We start from the raw sequence: 17500 nt of genomic DNA on the forward strand, positions 1-17500 counted from the left end.
AACGTGTGTGTTATTAGCATTTTTAGCTGTAGCCTCATTTAACGTCATTGTGGGTCTCCCAATGTTTATTGTTTATATATGTGAAGCTTTTCACGGACGCGACAACGGACATATTCTTACTCGCAGTTTACCGTTCTTTGGGGCAATAATAAAACTTCGACAAACAGTGTTCGTGATTATGAATCTGTCATGACTGATATGTCCATCAATGGACAAACGTAGGTCATTATGCGTTATTCTCCACTGACATCTATAATTCACGTTAAAACGACACCTTCCATCCTAAACGCCATCCCATTACAGTAAATAGGTCAGTGTTTAACATGAATAAATGGAAGAAATGCCTCAGAGTGTTAGTGTTCACTGCAAACATGATCATCATTACTATCATGGCTTTACTATTTCAGCAAAACAACTTAGATTAAGCGTCTTACTCTACAGCGTCAGTCTAGCAGCCAATTTAACTGTACTTATGGCTAATGTTTCCAGGTGCGTTGCTCTGTAACTGTTAATATCTCTCTGTATATCTGTCAGTTGAATGGGCATCTCTCTCAGCGGCTCTTCCGGAAGCTTCCTCCGCGCGTCTGCGTCCCGCTGAAGACCATCGTCAGCGAGGAGTTCCTCAGAGCAGGGTGAGGAGAAGATGCGATCTGTCCCGTCCGTTGTCTCGGAGCGCTGTGAGTGATGCATCTGGTCTCTTTCCTGTAACAGGCACATCTTCCTGGGCTTCACCAAATGCGGTCGGTACGTGTTGTCCTACACCAGCGACTGCGGAGAGGATGACGATTTCTCCTTCTACACGTATCACCTGTACTGGTGGGAGTTCAATCTGCATAGCCGCCTCAAACAGGCACGTTCCTATTCGAACAATAGCGCTTTCTCAGTTCGTGTGGACGGGCGCTTGTCCTCCAAGTCAATTCTGACTTGTGGAGATCCTCAGGGTTCTGTCCTTGCTCCAGTTTTGTGAGTTGGCTGCATATGTCAAGCCCTCTGTAAGAAATACGGGTGTTGTGTTTGAATCTGCTCTCACTTTTAATCAATAAGCAAATGCAGTAGTTAAATCAAGTTTTTGGGAGGGTTTGTGTTATAGCTGACATGCTTTATCTCATCTCGAGTACGCTACTGCGTTTCATTATGTATCTGCGTAAATGAATTGCCTACAAACGGTACGAAATGCAGCTCCTAAACTCGCAAATGCTTGAAGCTCAACTTTTGGAGAAGGCTTATAGTGCATGAGCCAATAGGCTTTTTCACGACAAGTTTGTCTTGTCATATCATTTTGGTTTGTTTTAAACAGTAGTGTTCAACACAATTGCTGCACGTATGAAATCTTTACCCAGTGATAAAGTCTCCGTCTCTCCCTGCAGGTGCATCACGTGCGTTTGTTTGCGGGTGAGGACATCTACAGCGATCTCTATCTCACCGTATGCGAGTGGCACAATGATCATTCCAAGCTGGTCGTCTTTGGCTTTAAGTAAGTGAGAGCCTCGCTCCTCTGCGCTGTGTCGTGAGGAAGTGGCTGGGTTGCTATGGTTACCTAAACACACGCTCTCTGTGACCCGTCAGCACGCGCAGCTCCAGTTCGGCCCTGATGAACATGATGATGAGCGACGAGAACAACAGGGACATCTACATCACCATCACCTCGATGCCCCCCGCGCAGCCGTGCAAGCAGTGCTGCCCCGCGTCCCCCGCGTCCACCATACGAACAGGTGCGTGGGCCTTGCGTCGGCATCGACGAGTTGCTCCTTTCCAGCGCCTAGCAAACAAGCGCCTTTCTCCGTTCGTGTGTGAGCAGGTGGCGAGTGTCTGCAGCACGGCTACGTCCTGAACGCGCGCTATCAGGTGGTGTACCCGTTCCCCACGTTCCAGCCGGCGCTGCAGCTGAAGAAGGACCAGGTGATTCTGCTCAACACCAGCTACTCTCTGGTGGCCTGCGCCATCTCCCTCTGCTCAGGTACAGAGTGTGTGTTGATTGGTTGCGTGCGTTAGCTTTCTCTTGTTTTAGGGAATCCCATTGCTTGGACGGTTCGTTTAAATTAAATCAATGAAAGAATAACCGTTGCTCAGTATGTATGTCCTTCAAACTGAACCAGTTAATTAAAACCTTTGTCGTTTGAAGTACATATAAAAAGTAAACAAACGTGTATTTAAATGTAAAAAAATTTTTTGTACTATATGTATTCTCAATTCGAAATGCTGCCGTTTAACGCTTTTTTTAATTCGTTCGTGCACATATTGCTCAAAAGTTTGGGGTCTGCACGATTTTTTTCCGTATTTGAATACTTTCAGAATTCATCATTTTGTTCAGCAAGGACCGAGTAAATCGATCAGAATTGACAGCGAAGACATTTTTAATGCTACAGTAGATTTCTGTTTCTAATGAATGCCGTTGCTAGTGTTTGCTCATCGAAGAAAATGTGTCACGGTTTCCACGGTAACATAAAGCAGCTCAACAGTTTTCAACATTGTTAAAAATCTGAAATTTTGATCTTGAGCAGCGGGTAAGCTTGTCTGAATGATTTCTAAAGGGTCGTGTGACACTGAAGACTGGAGTAGTGATGCTGAAAAATCAGTTTTGATCACGGGAATGAATTACATTATAAATGCATACCGAAGGAACTCCACTATTCTTGAAAATAGGGAAATTTTCCAACTCAAACATTTGAGTTTTGCCATTTTTAAATCCTTTGAGCTGCTCTCCGGGTCTGGTGATAGCACTTTTAGCTGCAGCTTAGCATAGTTGATTGGATCTTATTAAACCATTAGCATCTCACTCAAAACTGACCAAAAATGTTGTGATATTTTAATGCATGACTCTTCTGTAGTTACACTGTGTATCGACATTGACCCAAAAAAAAATCAGCAATTTTATAGGCCGATATGGCTATATAAACTCTACTCTCATTCCGGCGTAATAATCAAGGAACTTTGTAGGCGCAATGATATTACACATCTCGTATTATGTAAAATATCGAAACTCTTTGGTCGTTTTTGAGTGTGATGCTAGTGGTCTAATTAGATTCAATGATCTATGCTAAGCTAAGTGCTATCGCCTGACCCGGATATCAGCTGGATTCAAACTATTCTTTAGGGAAGCTTGAAAATGAGCTTATTTTCAGTGTTCCTTTAATATAGATAGTTATTTTAAATTGCAATAATATTTAGTAAGATTACTGTATCTTTGAGCAAATGAATGCATCCTTTTGCTGAGACAAAAACATAATTGATATAAATGCCAAACATTTTATATTCTATGCAGTGTTTTTATGGTGTGTGTGTTCAGTTATTAGTGTGATTTAATGATCTCTGTTTAATTTGGTGTGTGGATTCCTCTCGGTGTAGGAGACGGGCAGCAGGATGGACAAACCAATCAGATCCTCTACCATAAGAGAGATGCTTCGTCCTCTTCTCCTCCCGCCGGACCTACGTCGCCTTCCTCCTCCTCCTCCTCCGCCTCATCTCAGGGGTCACCTGACCTCAGACAGTTAAAGCCCCATTTCGCCCCGCTCTCCTCCAGCCAATCGCAGGCGGCCGTGCGGGCCCGAGAGTTCGCCGCCGACATTTTCCGCCGAGCTCAGGCCGGAGCGAGGGAGCACGACAGAAAAGCCAAGGAGAAGGAAGAGACGGACGCCCAGCGAGTCCACGGCGAGGAAGAGAAACAGGAGCGAGACGCGGAGGTCCCTGGACCCTCGTCGTCCTCCTCGGGACGGAGTTCGGTGCGGGCCGCGGAGGCAGTGGACGGTGCCGCGTGTAGCGCGGTCAGGTCTCCTGGATCCACCTCCTCCGTGTCCTCTCTGTCTCCACATGCTCATGAGCCTTCATCCTCCTCTTCCTCCTCAGAGCCTGCTTACGTCAACTACACCACTCTCAGATACAGACTACCGCAGGGCAGAGCGTCAGAGCAGCCGAGCGGTACGACGTTTATCACCGGTTCTTGTCATTGAAGACAGAGTCAGATGTAGATTAAGAAACCGATCTGGCATGTTAGCTTCAGTCATGTATTCCCCAGACTGATTCGATCCAGGATCTTGTCTTTTTGAACCGTTAAAGGGATAGTTCACCCAAAAATGTAAATTCTATTAATTGCTGACCCTCATCAAAGTCATTCCAAACCTGTAGGACCTTTATAAATCTTTCAGAGCATGAATTAGGATATACTTAGAGCTCTCTAGCCCTTCATAGACAGCAATGTAATTAATTCCCCGAACAAGGTACAAAAACATAGTAAGGACAGATTTGGCATCAGGGGTTTCCGCCGTAATTTATGAAGCTTTGAGAATGCGTTTGTGGGCAAAGAAGGTAAAAAAACAAGACATTTAATTAACGGTATTCCACAGGGGGATGTAGGGGAGACAAATTATTGAATAAAGTCATTGATTTTATTTTCTTTGCACAAAAAGTATCCTCTTGGCTGTCTACGGAGGGCTCTTGGAATTCATTAAAAATACCTTAATTTGTGTTTTGAAGACGAACGAAGGTCTTTACAGGATTGGAGCGACATGAGGGTGATTACTGATTTTTCATTTTTGCGCAAACTGTACCTTTAATTACCAGAAACGTCATTTGTCACAGTCACAGTCATTTGTTTAGAAATCTGACCCTGCCGGACACACTGTGTGTTTTGTGATTCACTAAAAAGATTCAACTCTTAAAAACCATTTGTTCATGAGTAGACTATGCTGGTCATGCCGTGGTTTTGATTCACTGAGCCATTTTTAAATGAGTCGGGCTATTTGGTTCCTGAATCAAATTATACTGATCATGTTGTATGTTTATTAACCACTAAAACAGCCGGTATATAAGAGCCATTTGGTTGTGATCAGACTACACCGTTCACACTGCATCTTCTTTTTGACTTGCTAAAACGAACCACTAAAAAACGAATTGGACTATACCACTTTCGTTAGAACCGTTTCATTTCATTTTGATTTCAAGTTTTTGTTTTCTAGAGCTCATCTGAACTGGTATGTAATCTGTTTGGTCTCTGTCTCTCGTCTGCAGGTGATGAGGATGATAAAGTCCTGCTTCCTTTCACCGTGACGGATCTGAAGGGACGAAACCTGCAGCTGGTGACGGGACAGTTCAGCGGTCAGGTGCGTGTCTCCGCCGCCGCACGCGTCCGATGCTGCGGGGCTGTGTTTGATCTCTCGTGTGTGTTTGCGTCTCTCTCTCTCTCAGTGCGTGTGCATCGAGCAGCTGACGCTGGACTTCGAGTATCTCATCAACGAGGTGATCAGGAACGACGCTGACTGGGGCTCCCAGTTCTGCTCCTTCAGCGACTACGACGTCGTCATCCTCGAGGTGACGGGGTTTTCTTCAGGAGGAGCTGCTGCGTTACATGCGGCATTTTAGCTAGGATTTAGTTACAAAATGCGTTTTTAGCGTTTTAAAGTGCTATAAGCTACGAGCCTAACTCTAAACAAGTTAAGGCCGGCTGGGAAAAGTCCGAGCCAGATTCAACCCGAGTGTATGATGCTCTTTTTTTAGCTTCAGACTTTGATTTTATCCAATCAGAGGTTATCAAACACGTTATATTTTAGAACACATTCGTTTTAATCTCCTAGCAACGAGGTGCACGTTTCTGCACGAGCTTGTTGTGATCAGAACAATTTCGGTCGTGCCGAGTTTTCCTCTAATCTGCTCAGATTTCAAGAGCTGTGTAGTGTGTGTCCAGCCTTAAAAGACAGAGACGGATGGAATGTTTACTTTGTTTGCGCTCTATTGGTGCAGTGTTCTAATTTGCATGCGTTCTGCTGTTTCTATGGCAACAGGTTTGCCCGGAGACCAATATAGTGGTGATAAACATCGGGCTGCTGCTGCTGGCGTTCTCTAACTGTGAGGATGAGCACTGCAGGTACACACACACACACACACACACACACACACACACACACACACACACGCACACACACACACACGCACGCTACCGTACATATGACGAAATGCTCATTAATACGTTGTTTCTGTGTGTGTGTGTGTGTAGGCCCAAGTCGTATCACTCCAGCCTGCAGGTCAGTTGGGATTTGAACACCGGTGCGTGTCGCACAGTCGGCGTCGGCGACCTCACCGAGGTCAAAGGTCAGACCAGGTAATGCCCTCGGGACGCCAGGCCCGTGCCGTATGTCTGCCCTGACGCAGCGCAGATCTCCTCACGTGTTTGTTTCTGCCGCAGTGGAAGCGTGTGGAGCTCCTACAGGAAGTCGTGCGTGAACACTGTCATGCGGTGGCTCGTCCCCGAGAGCAGCTCGCGCTACATCAACCGCATGACCAACGAGGCTCTGCATAAAGGTGTGCTTCAGACGCTCGTGTCCCAGATAATGTTCGTGAAAGAAGTCTGCATTTATTTGATCAAAAATGCTCACGTTTTCTATGAGAATGTATTGTAATTCATTGCTGTGATCAGAGCTGAATTTACTCTGATCTTCAGAAATTCAGATGATCGGGGTTCAAAAACACTTCGTTTCAGGAATCAGTGATGAATAGACAGCCTTATCAATGTCTTAATATGTCCTTATGAATAAACAAAATTAAAATTAAAGCACCAACAAACTAATGAAAACACTAACAAATCATACGGACTCCAAACTTATGAATGGTAGCATGTACATGATTTTTATTTTAGGCAAACATAAACAGTGTTTTGTCAGATTTAACCGTTTTTGCATCAATATGAAAAAAAAGGCTACATTACGGAAGAAGTAAAGTTGCACTGTGAGATTTAAAGATGAAAGAATTAATAAATTATATTTATTATATTAAATTGTATATATTTTTACTGATTCAGAAGAGCTTTTGTATTTAAAACTTGTATATAAAAATTTTACACATTTTATTGTGACTTTTTTTTCCCGCTCTTTGCAGGTTCTTCTCTTCAGGTGTTGGCTGATAATGACAGAGGCACCTGGATCGTCCTGTGAGAGAGATGTCACACACACACACACTCTCTGCTGCTCTTTAGTGTATCCGTGTGATTGTGTGTGAGATGCGGATCATTCAGGGACACGAAGCAGATCCACGGTGCTCCGCTCCACCTGTACTCCGACAGCACCGGACACTCTGGGAACATTTTTCGAAACACGTCAGCGATCGCCATCCCAGTACACAACAGGACTGAACGTCTGTCTCTGTTAAACTTGCACACTTATACACACTTGTTTTGATGTTGGTGTAATGGACTGAAGTAGTTGTTTTTCTGTTTGAAATGCCCTGTAATTGTAAAGCGCAGGACAGAAATAAGACCTAGCTTTGGGGCTCATCTGTATTTGTTTGCTCGATTTTGTTTTAGGATGCAGTTGTTTACATGGTTTAGTCCGAGTCATCAGCCAATCAGAAGCTGTCGACCCCTCCTGCCCTTTTTTAATACTAGTTGTGGCCTCACAGCTGGACTGGATGAGAATATTGTTTTTATGCAACGTCGTTTTACTTTATTTTTGATAAAAATTAAATATTCCTTGAGTACATTACTGGTTTTATGACTTTTCATTGCATCAAAGCGAGCATTTTAATATTACATTAATATGTAATAATTTTGTTAGCATTTTTAATTGGCTTTAATTTAGTTTGTTGTAATTTTATATTAATTTTTAGTTCGTTGCCAAGGCAACATTTCTACTTTTAAGATTTGATGTTGTGTTTTCCATCTTTTCAATTCATATATCTTTATTTCATTTAACAAAAACACGTTTTAGTAAACAATAACACTGAAAATAAGTCAACGGCATGTTTGTAACCGATACAAAACATCAGAATGCATAATTTTCTTAAAAGCTTTCTTTTTTTTTTTTTTTTTAAAGGGACACTGAACTTTGAGGCACGATAATACAGATTTTTACATGGATCTCTGCTACGGGTACACTTCAAATAAGGCCATTATGGTTTCAACAGTACAAGATCATAAAACTATATCATACTTTAGCATAATCGCACACAGGAAAATTTTCACACAACTAAAATCAGCATTTGCAGCAACTCTTATAGTACAATTAAAGAAACATATATATATATATATATATTTAAAAACAATATAAACCTGTGCTAAACTGTTACTTTAGTATTCATAATCATCACTAGCATATTTTTTCTTTTTTTTAAATGAAAACTTAATTGTCCAACACGTTCTGGTTTGGCTCTATAACCACTGGAGAGTAGCACACTAGCTGCTGATTGGCTGTCAAAAACCGCCATAATTAGCTACAGAATATTCATGAACTGCACCGGAGCGTCCAATCACAAAACATCTCTAATGCATTCAACGTTGGTTGAATCGTTTGTGCTCGCTACATTTGTGTGGATATAGAATGAGTGATTCGTGCGAAATGAGGGGGAAAAAAACGACAGATGAACACAAGAAGCTTTCGTTTAATTTAGCGAAGTGGATGATAAAACACCGAATCTCATTCGTCTCAACCAAACTTGGCAACTGAAAGTGTTTTTTAAAATATGCATGAAATTGATTCTGCTTGTTTTACTGATTAGATTTCATATATATATATATATATATATATATATATATATATATATATATATATATATATATATATATATATAAAAAGCATTCTCGTTTCTGAAATTTATTTATACGTTCATGGATCTTTAGGTTGAATAATCGTCTGAAGGCACGTTTGATCCATTAGCATCAGACTCAAATCATAAAGCATCAAAGATAAACAGCTGATTAAAGCACAACACTTGTATATATAATTTTCATTATTATTTAAAAAATAAAAGAAAGAAAAAGTCAAAGCATGGAAGGATGTGGCGTTACAGCTGTGAAAGGCAAAATCTGCCGCTGTACTTTTCAGCTACACCTTAAACGACCGCACTCATGAATATTAATGAGGAATGGGCCTAGGTGAAGTATGATTGGCTTTGGCAAACGATGATTTCTATGGCAGCATGAAGCAGGTGGAGGTTCATCAAAACAGGACTCTTAAAGCGACAGTTCACTCCAAAACGATCTTTATAAATTAGCCCCTCATTAAATAACCTTCTTCTGTGGAACATACTTTTTTGGAGATGCATTTGGAACGGCTACGCTGCAAAACGTGCGTTTCTTGATTTAGATTTTTTGTCTCGACTCCAGCCAAAAATATCATAACATTCAAGAAATTCTGAAAAGTGCACCTATTATGGGTAATGAAAGGATGGTATTTTGAGTGTCTCTGAAAACAGGCTGAAAACATGCATTCAAGGTCAAAAAACACCTTCTTTGTGATATAATATGCATTTATTTTGACCTTACTGGCTCAATCAGTCCAATCGCTTTTCCAAACCTGATTCTTTGATTTTGTTTCCATTTCATGACGAAAGTAGCATTTGTGAGTACCGTGCTGCTTTGTGTACAGCGTTACCAGGGAAACCGCTATTTTACACTATTTTCATTTCAAGTGGGCGGGCAATATGCTAATATTTCATGTTGACGTCAACATGAAACGGCTTGAGATTCCCTTTAAAATGTTTTATTCCAACGATTCAGAGTCTATTCTTTCTTTTAAGAGACAATAACTTCATTCGCTTTCACATTTAAAAACTTGCAAGCCGTGTTGCACACTGAGCGAACGATCGTTTTTAACAATCCGTCATAGGGGCACTTTAAATCAAAAAGTAAAAATGATTAAGTCATTATAACAAGCTAAATATTCCCGCCAATGGGGTAAGCAAAATAATCTTGTTTCCTGTTTTGGCTGGAAACAAGACAAAAAAATGTAAGTAAGAAAAGTAGTTTTGATGTACTGTCACTTTAAGAGTCGAGATATGACACACATGGCAGCTTTGATCGACAACAGAAGGCAATGAAAATGTGTGTGTTCGTGCACTTAAGGCATACGAATGTTACCGTTTTCTAGAAAAGCTTCATTAGATCATAGAGCAGCTCTGAGGGCCGATTCACCCCAGGAAACGCAAATGATCGCTCAGTTTCTCTGTGTCGACAGAAAACGAACTGAACCGAACTTAAATCAGCAAAACTGAAGATTGTATGTCAATCGTAGAGAGATGAGCTCAGCACACAGAGTCAGTGTGAATAAACTGAATTCAGTTCGGCGTGCTGCTGCTGCTGTTGCTGTAGAGCTCCGTTCGGGCGAGTTTGGTGGGCGGCTCCAGTGACTCCTCCCCCACCACCACAGGAATGGCCATGTCCTGATCCTCATCGGTCTCATCGTCCTCCTCCTCATCCTCCTCATCTACACACATTCGTTAAATGGGATTTATAATTGCTACAGCATGATGAAGTTTGTTATAAAAACTTAAGGGAGTCTCAGGCATGTTTATGTTCTGATTGATAAGACAGGTGCGTTTCTGTACGTACCTTTATCAGGATCCAATGACCTTTGACTTCTGTTGAGACAGGCGAACTGGAACAACAAACACAATGTTAAATCATCGCATTGCCTGTTTGACAGCATGCATATGTGTGTGTGTGTTTATATGTCTACCTCTCCCATAACAGAGATGGGCGTCTCTCCTTTGGCCTCTGCGACTCTGTGCTCGATCAGGTAATACATGTACTCGTCATACAGCAGCCTGATTAGATGAAACGAGCCGAAACTGGCCGCGCTACGCAGGGTCAGATCTCTGATCACCACAGAACTACAAAACACACCAAAAACACTGTGAGATTGCTTTTCGACTCATTTAACCGGGCTGCCAAAAGTGATTTTACGCACAAAATCGGATTAGAAATGCATAACGTGGTCATAACGAGGTTCCTGTTGCATTTCGGGCATTGTCTCACGAGCTGTGAAGTGCCTTGAAGAGCGCAGTGTTATTCAATCATAGACTGTGAAATAAAAACACATGACCCGTCTCCACTTCCTTTCAATACAGAAAAGCCATAACATCTCATTATGGCCGCTGTCGCTTTGTGAAATCATTGGATGAGCTTGTGATAAACACCGACTCGTGCATATGACCCGTCATAAAATCGTTAGTATGACTGGGGAGTAAGCAGCGCTCTCACCTGTAGAAGCTCCATTTGAGCAGGAAGAGTTTGGCCGCTTTGGGGAAGGCCGGGCTGCCGGTGTACGGCTTCAGGACCTGTGAGACGACCCCATCCAGCCATGTAGCCCACTGCTCCAGAGAGTTCTGCTGCTGCAGGGTGAGTTTAAAGTCCTGCTCCAACCGCTGGACCACACCATCTTCACAGCCACACACCCACGAGGCCTGCTCCTGCACTCACACGCATCCAGTTATACATTAAGAACGGTAGGGGAGATCTGGGGATACCAGGACAGGAACCGAGCGGGCCGCGCTACCTGTACGTTGGTGAAGTCGACGCGGTTGAGGTCGCTGAGCATCTGTGTGATCTGAGCCGTGTTCTGCAGGACGGCCCGGGCCGCCTGAGCCAGATGATTGAGTGATGTGTAGCGCCGCAGAGTCTGAGCAAACGCTCCCGCACACACGATCTACAAAACACACTCAGCGTTAGCATGAACACAACCAAAACAAACGGAAGTAAGAGGAGATCTGTGCGTGTTTCAGACCTTGATGCGGACCATCTCCTCCGGGATGTTGATCATGGCGTTGGTCAGCCAGTTCTCCAGACTCTTAGCAAAGTTACGGATGGCTTGAGTTAAGGCACCTACAGGAAGAGAGAGACAGGAGTCAAAAAGGATATGGTATTAATAAGAAAGTGTTGAGAACCTTCAGCTGTACTGAGTTCTGTTGAAGTTCATAGGGTTAATATAGAGTTTACATTGTCAAGTTGTATACAGTGTGAAAAATGGTATATATTTGTGTTGTTCGTGGTGGAACTTGTTTATAAATTCTTTGTATAAAGCTTTGGTAACTGCAGAGTTTTGTAACTAAATAGAATTTATATAAACTTTGTATAGAGTTTGTATAGAGTTGTGGATCTCACTGGGGATGTTGTTTATGTAGAGTTGTGCAAAACTGTATAGGTTTTATAGGTTTCAACTCTCTGTGGATAGAGTTGATGTAGAGTTTGTGTAAAGTTATTGGGATGGTGTTTATTAAATCTGTATAGGTTTGTGCTTGGTTGTGTAACTCTGGAATGTATTTTATGTAAAGTTTATTAAAGAGCTGTGTAGAATAATCATGATGAGAGGTTACTTAGAGGACTATGTAACTCACTGAGGTTGATCATTATATACAATTTGGACAGAATTATCTAGAGTTTTGTAACTAATCGAAATGGTGTTTGTGTAGATCTGTGTAACTCCCTGGGTATGTTGTTTACATGAAGTCTGAATAAATACAAGGTTTTATAGATTTTATGTGTAATAGAATTGCATAATTGTGTGGAGTTCATATAGAGTTTGTATAGAGTTCTAACACACTGGATTGAAGGGCACAGAGTTTGTGTTGTGTTATAACTCACCGAGTTGAAAATTTATGGAGTTTATACAGTTACTCTAATGTTGTGAAACTTACTGTACAAGTTGTTTAAAAGGAATTGTATAGAATTTTGATTTGATAGAGGTGATACAGAGTTTGTTTAGTGTTGTGTATCTCAAGAACAGTGATTATATAAAATTTAGTAACTGTATGGAACAGAGTATGTATTTAGAGTTTGCGTAGAGGATAAAGGTTTAAAAAGTAGAATAAAAAGTAGAATTTTGTAATTAACTGGGTTTGTATAGCATTGTGTAAAAAGCATGATGAAGAGTTGTAATTTACTGGGATGAAGTTTATGTAGTTACTGTATAGAGTTTCTGTAGAGTGTAACTCACTGGGATGGTGTTTCTATAGAGTTGGTGTAGAGTTAGGTTAATTCACTCAAATTGAGTTTATATAGAGTTTGTGTAGTCAGATAACTCAACTGGAAAGAGTTCATTTAGCTACTGTATAGAGATATAAAGCTTGTGTAGAGTTGTGAGAACTCAAAACTCATTTTGTAATTCTCTAATGGAGTTTTTATAGTTGTTTATATAGAGTTTACGTCGAGTTGAAATTTGTATAGAGTTTTGTAAAGCTACGTAACTCACTGGGATGGAGTTTATATAGAGCCTATGTAGAGTTAGTTAACTCACTAGAGCAGAGTTCATTTAGTTTCTGTAAAGAAATGTAGAGTTTGTGTAGAGTTGTGAGAACTCACTGGGGATTGGTCTCAGGACATCAGGGATGAGGATCTCCACTAGGCTTTGGTACAGTAAATTGTCGCACTCGAGGGCCCAGTTGAGGACGGGCTCATATTTACACAACAGAACCAGAACTGATTTGGGCAAACGCTTCTCTGATTCGTCATGACTGTAAACACAGAGACATCAGTAAGACACAACACAACATCACAACACTTGTGACCGCACTTGGAGCCAGTGTTTCTCACAGGTCGAGTGAATCCGTGTCACTGCTTTGTCCTTCACTGAACCTCCAGAAACTCTTCCAAAGCGTCTCCACGAGAGGGAACTGCAGGTTTACCATCACGTCCAGAATTGCCTATAAACACACACACATTATTCAGCGAAGCGCTAAAACAACCAGACATCTCACATCCAGCGCACACACTCACCTCGCAGTGCTCCCTGTAGATCATCTGATATGTGTGTACATGTTGAGCATGGAGTCCGTCGGGCAGAGGCTTACCCTCATCTTTGAGATCAGGGAACTCCGGCAGACTGCGAGATGCATCTGAGGAACACACGCATTCAAAAAGGTTGATGTGGAGTAAGATTATATGTCCAAAAAAAAGAGCTGCTCATCTTACCTAAAAACTGCTGATACTGGTGAACCTGGGCACTAATGTCGGAAAGCCCCGCCCCTTGCTGATGCCCCACCCCCAGGCCCATTCCATTGGTTAGTCCCTCCACCTTCTGCACAGGCTTTATCCTATATCAACAGATGAGGCTATCAGTCACGCTAACAACAGTATGTGATTTACAACACACACACACACACACACCTCTGTTTCTGTGAGTACGGCTGTTGTCTCATGGCCAGGTGTTGCTGGTCCTCCACCAGTCTGTGCAGAGGGGAGTTGCTCTTGATTCGAAGGCCATAGTAATGGTACTTAGAGTTCCCTCTGAAACACACACACTTTATATTGTAATGCGCAGTTATGTGGAGCAAATTCTATACCAGAGAGTTTACTGTTGATGGAGCGACCCGGCACAGCGAACATGCAAATAAAGCACAGTGGTTCACATTGCTTGTTGAGGCTCAAGCTTTATTACATCACAGCTTGTCCGGACAGTGTGACTGTACCTGGTGCCGAGACGTCGGGTCCTGAGGCCCATGAACACGGAGCGGATGAGTTTGCCAAAGGAGGCGGCGTTCACAGGCTCCAGCTTGGTCTGCTGGCAGTGCAGGAGGTAGTGACAGTAAAGAGTACAGCGAGGAAGACTCACACCTTCAGCTGTCTCATAGTTATCCATCAGCCACTGCACCTGAAGACAGACAAAACAAAAATGTTTTTTTTACCTGTTTTATTGGTGAATATGATTTTTTTCTCTGTATTTTAGCATTGTGTACATACAATTATAGTATTTATTCATATTTTTTTATTGGCTTTATTTTTATATTTTTAGCTTTCATTTAAATTTTTTTATTTTTATTTCTATAGTTTGCTATTCTAGAATTTTATATGAATATTATTTAGAAAAATATTTATATTTAGTTATTCTATTATTTTTAATTATTTTATTATGTGCTAAATTATTATTATTAATTATTAGTAGTAAATTTAGCACTTAAACATTTAATTTCAGACAAGAAATGTTTTTCCTACAATTCACTCACAGTTGCGGGTGATGCACGTGTGTTGTGTGAGAAATTTTGGTTCCCTCCTCCGGCTCCACCGAGCATGTACCCTCCCTGAATCACATAGCTTCCCGCCGCTCCGCTGGCAACCACGCCCCCTGACCCGCCCACTCCTGACGAGGACCCGCCTGCCACCACGGTGATCCCCGGGCTGCCCTCTGAGAACATGGAGACCACCCCTGTGCCCGTCCCGGACGTCACAGACACCGGCTGGGTGCTGGAGGGGGACGTGACCAGTGAGCCGGTGGTGGGCGACGTCTCATAGTAAGTGACAGTGGGCGTGGCCTGAGAGTAGAGGGAGGGGTCTGTGAACTGGTAGCTACCGGAACGACTGAAAAGGGAAAGAGAAGGACCAGTACAGAGAAATTTAAGTATTTTTTTTTTTTTAGAGTAAAGAGAATCTAAATGAACACCACGAGCACTGTGTGTGTTGACGCTCACATTGCAGTATTGTTGTAGTTGGCGTCTCCCTCCACAAACTGGCTCGGGTAAACATGCTGGACAGGGACCTACACACAAACAAACAGCAGTTTCACATCAGACTCTTAAAAGTCAGGTATGAGGGGAACATCACGAAGCATGTCTATGTAATGTCAAATCTAAATCCTTACTTAAATACATTAAACGAAACTTTATACGCAAGTATACAAACAATACAAAGACACAATAGTTAATATGTTCATTTGCACCTGTAAAAAACTACATTTACCAGATTATTGCTCATTACAAGAGAACAGCATTAAAGATATCTGTAATTATTTGAAAATTAGACTTTAATGACTACGTAAATTTAAACTATGTAAGCTGGCAAATTTGGAGAAAAACACTTTTATTAATATATTAATTTATATTATTATTATAAAAATTTTATTAATACAGAATCTAAAATACTGACATGTAATTTATTTATTTTTTTAATTAAATATTTCACAATTGTATTAATATATAAAATAAATGTGTACATTTTTGTATGATTAGATAACAAATCATCATATATATATATATATATATATACACACACACACATACACATATATATATATATATATATATATATAGAGAGAGAGAGAGAGAGAGAGAGAGAGAGAGAGAGAGAGAGAGATCAAACCAAGTTTTTGAGGTTTGAACTGATACATAACTGTAGAAGAACCCGTTACAGTAGATGAGACCTCCCATATATGAGGCATGTTATAATGTCATTCTGCTTAAAGCAGTTATAAAGTGTGTGTGTGTGTTTGTCTGTGTGTGTGTGTGTGTGTGTACCTCCGGTGTGATGTGTAGATTACCGACCCCCAGTTGTCCGCTCTTGGATGCTGCCTGAACCACAGACCTCTGCTGGACACAAATCACCGCAATGGAGAAATGAGTTCGATCCTTATGGCTTTGATATCCCACATGTACGCATGTGTGTGCATTACCTGTGCCGTCTGCACCTGCTGCACTACCTGTGTGGGAACACCAGTCTGTCCTGCAGGAGGAGAATTCGATTCGGAGTCATTCGAGTGACGTGAGCCCTCTACACAGAGACAGGAAGACCAAGAACAAGCCACACGAACGTCAAACTACTCATTTGCATATTAAAGGATATAACTGAAACAGGACGGTTTAAAATGTTTTGAGGTTGAGTATATGACATTGAGTATAAAAATATACCGTGACTGTAAGAAGATGAGCCAAAATAGCCCGTTTAGTCTAGAAGAACATTGTTAAAAACAATAATGCATTAGAAGTGTAGCATATGGCCTCTGAATCTCTCACACACAATGAAAGGAAGACACGCTAAAGAGAAAAATAAAGAGAAGCGAGAAGGAAACACATGACAAAACCGTTCTCGGTAAAGAGGAAATAATAACTGAGCGAAAGGGGAAGCCTCGTTTTGCTCAGTGCAAAACCTGCGGGAAGAAACCATATCAAAACAATATCAGAAAGCATCGTGGAAAGCAGCTAAGATGAGCCCGTACTTACGGTACAGCACATCCAGACTGTACAGACAGCTGCTGTAGAACATGATCTGAACACAGACACACATGCAGCCATTTCTCTTTATATCAGGCTCACACGGGCCGGCCTTGAACAATTAATCTCCACAGATGGGCAAAGAAATCTCTCATTCGGGTAAACACAGGTATCAGATTGAGAGAGAGATTGAGAGAGGAGAAATCAAGCTCAAGGCAGGATGAAGACGTTTACCTAACCTGTGCTTTTTCCTGCATCCTCCAGTTTCCAGTTTATCTCTCGACTATAAATGAAATTATTCTCCGATATCTTCATTCATCTTCATAATCTGCTATATATTTTTATGAAATTATATATATATATATATATATATATATATATATATATATATATATATATAATATATAATATATATATGAAATTTAAATAAATATAGATTTTTATATATTTATGTATCAAACTAAAATCTATTTTTACAATAGATTTTCTAAAAAAACCCTATTTTTTATTTTCTATTAGTGTTGATGTTTTGCTCAATCTAAATTTTAAATATACAAAAACTTTATGTTGACAAATTTTAAAGCATATAATATATAATATATATATGCTCACAGAGGCTGCCTTTATTCGATAAAAAATACAGTAAAAACAACAATATTGTGAAATATTCTAAAAATAAATAAATAACCACTTTCTATTCAAATATATTGTAAAAATGACTTATTTCTGTAATGAAAGGTGAATTTTCAGCATCATTACTTCAGTCTCCAGTGTCACATGATCCTCCAGAAATCCTTCTAATGTACTGTTTTGGCTAAATGTCAAC

At 41.0% G+C, this 17500-nt stretch overlaps 2 protein-coding genes across 3 annotated transcripts in view; one reads left to right on the forward strand and one right to left on the reverse strand.

Annotated features, from left to right (window-relative positions):
- Positions 1 to 7463, forward strand: part of dcaf15 (DDB1 and CUL4 associated factor 15) — a 7666-nt gene extending 203 nt beyond the window's left edge. The window contains exons 2-13 of the mRNA XM_043238427.1: positions 535 to 632; positions 712 to 850; positions 1368 to 1474; positions 1567 to 1712; positions 1799 to 1957; positions 3346 to 3915; positions 5005 to 5096; positions 5182 to 5304; positions 5775 to 5857; positions 5987 to 6091; positions 6176 to 6291; positions 6865 to 7463. Of these exons, the coding sequence (XP_043094362.1) occupies positions 535 to 632; positions 712 to 850; positions 1368 to 1474; positions 1567 to 1712; positions 1799 to 1957; positions 3346 to 3915; positions 5005 to 5096; positions 5182 to 5304; positions 5775 to 5857; positions 5987 to 6091; positions 6176 to 6291; positions 6865 to 6920 (1794 nt within the window). The 3' untranslated portion in view covers positions 6921 to 7463. The remainder of the gene's footprint in view (positions 1 to 534; positions 633 to 711; positions 851 to 1367; positions 1475 to 1566; positions 1713 to 1798; positions 1958 to 3345; positions 3916 to 5004; positions 5097 to 5181; positions 5305 to 5774; positions 5858 to 5986; positions 6092 to 6175; positions 6292 to 6864) is intronic.
- A 292-nt stretch (positions 7464 to 7755) lies between these two features.
- rfx1b (regulatory factor X, 1b (influences HLA class II expression)) overlaps positions 7756 to 17500 on the reverse strand; it is a 13854-nt gene continuing 4109 nt past the window's right edge. Inside the window, exons 3-18 of one of the 2 annotated variants that reach the window (XM_043238414.1) lie at positions 16137 to 16234; positions 15982 to 16050; positions 15160 to 15227; positions 14698 to 15049; positions 14164 to 14345; positions 13862 to 13981; positions 13667 to 13788; positions 13472 to 13590; positions 13289 to 13398; positions 13058 to 13209; positions 11484 to 11581; positions 11256 to 11405; positions 10961 to 11169; positions 10437 to 10590; positions 10310 to 10355; positions 7756 to 10184 (exon numbers count right to left, since the gene is read on the reverse strand). In XM_043238414.1, coding sequence (XP_043094349.1) covers positions 10036 to 10184; positions 10310 to 10355; positions 10437 to 10590; positions 10961 to 11169; positions 11256 to 11405; positions 11484 to 11581; positions 13058 to 13209; positions 13289 to 13398; positions 13472 to 13590; positions 13667 to 13788; positions 13862 to 13981; positions 14164 to 14345; positions 14698 to 15049; positions 15160 to 15227; positions 15982 to 16050; positions 16137 to 16234 — 2198 coding nt within the window. In that variant the 3' untranslated portion in view covers positions 7756 to 10035. Of the gene's footprint in view, positions 10185 to 10309; positions 10356 to 10436; positions 10591 to 10960; positions 11170 to 11255; positions 11406 to 11483; positions 11582 to 13057; positions 13210 to 13288; positions 13399 to 13471; positions 13591 to 13666; positions 13789 to 13861; positions 13982 to 14163; positions 14346 to 14697; positions 15050 to 15159; positions 15228 to 15981; positions 16054 to 16136; positions 16235 to 17500 lie in introns of both variants that reach the window. The other variant, XM_043238406.1, reaches the window with a different exon arrangement.

The sequence above is a fragment of the Puntigrus tetrazona genome, chromosome 1 (assembly GCF_018831695.1).
Source record: "Puntigrus tetrazona isolate hp1 chromosome 1, ASM1883169v1, whole genome shotgun sequence".
Lineage (NCBI taxonomy): Eukaryota > Metazoa > Chordata > Actinopteri > Cypriniformes > Cyprinidae > Puntigrus > Puntigrus tetrazona.